This window comes from Rhagoletis zephyria, unplaced genomic scaffold (assembly GCF_001687245.7).
Source record: "Rhagoletis zephyria isolate East Lansing unplaced genomic scaffold, Rhagoletis_zephyria_1.1 Rzeph_scaffold_02415, whole genome shotgun sequence".
Classification (NCBI taxonomy): domain Eukaryota; kingdom Metazoa; phylum Arthropoda; class Insecta; order Diptera; family Tephritidae; genus Rhagoletis; species Rhagoletis zephyria.
The window spans coordinates 72,252-77,885 of record NW_016159499.1 but is presented as its reverse complement, the minus strand read 5'-3'; the positions used below and the strand labels follow the sequence as shown (position 1 = coordinate 77,885).

General features: G+C 44.5%; 1 protein-coding gene across 1 annotated transcript; it reads left to right on the top strand.

Moving 5' to 3' along the window:
• The first annotated feature begins 1,779 nt into the window (after nt 1-1,779).
• Nucleotides 1,780-4,212, top strand: LOC108366838 (frizzled-2). The gene has a single exon (XM_017621313.1). It carries the CDS (start codon nt 1,879-1,881, stop codon nt 3,979-3,981), a length of 2,103 nt encoding a protein of 700 aa, XP_017476802.1. The 5' UTR covers nt 1,780-1,878; the 3' UTR covers nt 3,982-4,212.
• Nucleotides 4,213-5,634: the final 1,422 nt, after the last annotated feature.

Sequence of the window (5,634 nt, the reverse complement as noted above, 5' to 3'; positions counted from 1 at the left end):
GCTAAAGGCACGTAATTAGGGTCTAAATATTAGCCGTATGCATCCTTTGATAGGGTAAAATTTTCTCAGGCTTTCTTAAAATACTCCGTTAATTAAAATATTAAGAGGTTTAACTATACGATAGTTTTAGTCGAGCTTCACGCGAGTATACCATCTTAATTTTTCAATATCACTACTCCTAGGTCGAACGATTTTTCGAATTAGAACATTTTCCCTCGTTCTCGTTTTCAAAACGAAAGCTTTACTGAGCATTTTCACTTTGCCCTTCTACATTTTTCCTACTCCCCCATTTTATATTTCAGCCACATTTACCTAGTCACCGTGGCATTGTCAGAATGTCAACACTCTTACGAGCTGTCAAACAGTAAAGTGAACAATTTTCTTAATTTAGTTTCTTCCAATCAACGCGGATACAGCGCGAGACACGAGCAATACATATTTGCCCTACATATTTGTGTATTTCCTAGCACAAAATAAAAACTTAATGAAAAAACTAGCAAATTCATGCTGAATATTTACTTTTAACGCTCACACAATAAACTGCTAGAAGCGCCTTTAACCCTCACTCTCCCACCCCCCTAACTACCCCTGCAACACTAGCCTGCTACTATCCATCAACCGCTTTAGACTGTAAATGCAACCGTTTGTGGCTGTCAAATTTAATAAAAATCACTGATTTTGATTGATGTGGCACAACTATACTGGTCAATAAAGAACCATTTTGAGCTAACCTTGATAACAAATACATATAAATTCTCCCTGTATGTATAACCAGATTACCGATAACTTTGTGTCCTCAGTTTCATTGTTTGAAAGAGGAGTGAAATGTAAGTACATGTACCCAAGTAAGAGGTGTAAGTTTAATGTATAATTGTGCTATTAGCAAAAGTGTCGTGACAGTGAAATAATTTGTGAGATAACGACACAAATTGCTAAAATTGGATTCCTAAAGGGTGATAAACATTGATTGATATTGAAGTGCATAGTTACACGCGCTCTCGTCCGCACCCTGTAAAGTGAGTGGCGTAGTTATTCTGTCAAGTCACGCTCGGCTCTCATGTATGCACTGCACGTTCTTTGTTTAAATATCCGAGCATATGGTAACTCCATGGCACTAAAGGGTTAAATGCTTGCAACCAATGCTTTGCTAATGTCACCAACTTGCCATAAGCATTCATTGTGGACGCACACACCAAAGTGAGCGTTACTAGGTACCCTGAGAACGTGGTACGCCCAAATATCTCTAACTCTGTCTGTTTACATTGAATTGAAACAAATGAAATGGAAGTAGAAAAAGTCATCCACTACACCGTGCTATCTTCGGAAGTGCGCTTGTGTTTTTGCGCGTCGATATTTAATAGGTTTTTGTTGATTTAGGATCAATTGTTTAGTGGACATCCCCTGGGGAGAATTCGCACTAGCCGCGCAAAACTTAGACTAATCGTTTGCGGTTACTAAGAAAACAATAATAACAAATATGTACCTACCACTTTTAAGCACTTACCCCTGCTCTTCCTGTCTGTGGCAAATTTATTAATTTCACTTTTCTATTTCCCTTCTTCTCATTGCAGTTATCCTTTGTTTGTTGCAAGCCGCTGATGTGACAACGTGCTGCGCCTGCGGTTTAAGCGGTAATATAGCGCGCCTGGAGCGTTCTTCAGCTCTAATATATCACCACTCAACTAAACTCTCAACTTTAGTCAGCTGTAGCCTTTCGAAAGTAGCTAAGCTTTCCGTACGCAATAACTCGAAGTCTATCTACGCTTTCAGTCGAACAGCTGTGGACTTTCACATACAGCTTAGCGCGACTTACTTGTCCGAGAAGCATTAGCAAACAACATATTCAAATAACATTAAACACACAAATACACAGAAGTCATGTCTCGCACAATGGCGCACAGACACACTGCGACGCGACGGCATCCGCAAGCGTTATGCAATTCAGTCCTCGTCCTCAGCGTCGTGCTCCTGCTACACACACACAACTGCCATGCGGACGGTATGCAGCATTTGGCGGACAGCGGTGGCGGCATTGGCATGGGTCCCCATGCGTTGGATGTGAGTCCCGCGCCGGGCTATGGTCTGCCCGCCATACCAAAGGATCCGAATTCTCGCTGCGAAGAGATCACTATACCAATGTGTCGTGGTATTGGCTATAATATGACGTCCTTTCCGAACGAAATGAATCACGAGACGCAGGACGAAGCTGGTCTGGAAGTGCATCAGTTTTGGCCGCTTGTGGAGATCAAGTGCTCGCCCGATTTGAAATTTTTCCTCTGTTCCATGTACACACCCATCTGCTTGGAAGACTACCACAAACCATTGCCCGTCTGTCGTTCGGTTTGTGAGCGTGCACGTGCTGGTTGTGCGCCCATTATGCAGCAATATAGTTTCCAATGGCCAGAACGCATGGCCTGTGAACATTTGCCGCTGCATGGCGATCCTGAGAATCTCTGCATGGAACAGCCTTCGTATACGGAGTCGGGCAGTGGTGGTGCGGGCGGTTCGTCAGGCAGCGGTTCGGGCGGCTCTGGCGGCAGTGGTGGTAGTGGCGGCGGTGGTAAACGCAAGCAGTCTGGTTCTGGTGGTTCGGGTTCACAGAAATGCAAAGGTGGCAAAAATTCAAAAAACTGCCAAAATTCCCTAGGAGAAAGAACAAACGCAAAGGATTGCACGTGCTCGTGTCTCAAACCACTCCTGCTCCTGGGGAAGGAAGCGCTGATGCAGCCACCACACATGCACTACCCATGGTACATGAATTCAACTGTACAAAGAATCGCCGGCGTTCCAAATTGCGCGATTCCCTGCAAGGGCCCGTTCTTCACAAACGACGAAAAGGACTTCGCCGGCATATGGATAGCCCTGTGGTCGGGTCTGTGCTTCTGCAGCACCCTCATGACGCTAACCACGTTCATCATCGACACCGAAAGGTTTAAGTACCCCGAGCGACCGATAGTCTTTCTCTCCGCCTGCTACTTTATGGTCGCTGTCGGTTATCTATCGAAAAATTTTCTGCAGAATGAAGAAATCGCTTGCGACGGACGTTACCTGCGGGAGAGTTCGACCGGACCACACTCATGTACGATGGTTTTCCTACTCACGTATTTTTTCGGCATGGCTTCATCGATTTGGTGGGTTGTACTCAGCTTTACCTGGTTTCTGGCCGCGGGCCTCAAGTGGGGCAATGAAGCCATCACCAAGCACTCGCAATATTTTCATTTGGCCGCCTGGCTCATACCCACTGTGCAATCGGTGGCCGTGTTGCTGCTTTCAGCTGTTGATGGTGATCCCATACTCGGCATCTGCTATGTTGGCAATCTCAATCCGGATCATCTAAAGACATTCGTGCTGGCACCGCTCTTTGTATACCTCGTCATCGGCACCACCTTTCTGATGGCAGGCTTCGTTTCACTTTTCCGCATACGCTCTGTAATCAAGCAACAAGGCGGCGTCGGCGCCGGCGTTAAGGCGGACAAATTGGAAAAGCTTATGATACGTATTGGTATCTTTTCCGTCCTCTACACCGTCCCCGCAACCATCGTAATCGGATGCTACCTGTATGAAGCCGCCTACTTCGAAGACTGGATCAAAGCGCTCGCATGCCCGTGTGCCCAGGTGAAAGGACCTGGCAAGAAACCACTATACTCAGTGCTTATGCTCAAGTACTTTATGGCATTGGCAGTTGGCATTACATCGGGCGTTTGGATCTGGTCTGGTAAGACGTTGGAAAGTTGGCGTCGCTTTTGGCGTCGACTATTCGGCGCACCTGATCGCACCGGCGCCAATCAGGCGCTCATTAAACCGCGACCGCCCATACCGCATCCGTATGCGGGCTCTGGCATGGGTATGCCCGTCGGCTCCGCGGCTGGTTCGCTGCTCGCCACACCATATACACAGGCGGGCGGCGCATCGGTGGCTTCCACCAGTCACCACCATTTGCACCATCATGTTCTTAAGCAACCGGCAGCGAGCCACGTATGACATGGAGAGTCAGGCGGAGCTTCAACCATGGGCGGTGGCGTTGGTGGTGGCGGCGGCGGCGGCAGTACAATTGGCGGTGGCAGCGTGCTGGGCGGACACGGTACTCTGATGAGCACAGCGGGTATGAGCAATAGTACGGTTGGCGGCGGTGTTGGTGTTGGTGTTGGCTCCTCCTGGCAGTATGTTGCACGGTGGCGGTGGCGGTGGCATCGGCAGTCGGAACGCCTGGTAATATGAGTATGCCTGGCGTTTATGGCAATGGCAATGGCGGCGGTGGTGATTGGCTGGTCCAATGGGACCAGGTGGAGGCAATGGCGGTGGTGGGAATGGCCCAAGTACGGCACCCGGTTCGGTGATCGATTCACGCGCGGTGTCCGTGGTCGTTACGTTGCCCGGTGGGCCGGGCGCGCAACACCCCGGGCAGGCGCTGAGCGACTACGGTCCTATATAGTTAATGGTACGACCAGATACAGCGCACTGGGTGTCCACGAGCAGTTTCTCGCAGCTGTAAATGAGCGCAACTGTGTAAAGATTGTAGCATAACGGTAGGGAGGTAGACATAGAGCGTGAAAGAATAAAGTTAAGGATGAAAAGAGCATTTATAATGGGTGAGCATGAGAGGATTAGTATACGACAAACGCGCTTTTGTATGTGCAGCAGGTGTTGCGCTCATTTACAGTGTTGCATTTTTTGAGCTTTAAAGCTATTGAAAAGTTTGAGCATGCAGTGAAAAGTTGCAACAAACAAGTCGCCATATTACTTTCTTCAATTTTATAGTTGTAAAAAATATATTTAAAAAATAAAGGAATGATTATAGTAATAAAAAGAGTCTTGTATTAAAGTAATAAACTTCATACTTATAAGCAAGCTAAACTTCATAATTCTAGTCCATTTTCAATGAAAGCAAAAAAATTAAAACAAAAAAAAAACACTATTAATACAAAAAAAAATTTATTTAGCAGACAACAACAAAGCACAATTTCTATAAAATATCACTAAACGAATTCAAAAAGAAATAGTCAATAGCTTATAAACAGAGACATAAACTTGCTACACCTTTTTCTATCAATAAATATTGTGAAAATATGTAAAGCAAAATAATGCTATAATAGTGAATAGTGTGTTAAAAATAGGAAAAAAGAGATACGAAAAGACATCAAATGCGCGCGCCAGAGATTTTTCTATAAACATTTTTTTTTTTGTAAACGCATATTCATTTCACATTTTCCTAATTCGTTTTTTCAATTCTCTACTCAAATAGACTGATTTATAATAATATTTAAAAGAAGATAAGTATATTTCACACTAACAAAGCGATATACAATATTTTAAATGTACTATAAATTATGAAAAACATAAAACGAATGAAAAAATGTTAATGAAATGCGTACGAACAAAACAGACAAAAGGTAGTAAAAAGCAGTAAAAAAACGCCTTTTGTTCTTTCATCTGCCCAACAGGGGAGAGGGGGTTAAGAAATATTGCCACTGCCAAAAACGCCAACGCCATATTGCATTACAAAAATAATAATAATAATACATAACTACATATACTACTATACACGAATGCACAGAAACACATGTAAAATTTCTAATAAAAAAAAAATAATCGAATGCAATTGCAAATGGAGGAGGTTAAAAAGTAGAATGCAAT

What these genes read in the sequence shown, in the direction of transcription:
- LOC108366838 (XM_017621313.1), top strand. Translation starts at nt 1,879, where the DNA reads ATGTCTCGCACAATGGCGCACAGACACACTGCGACGCGACGGCATCCG.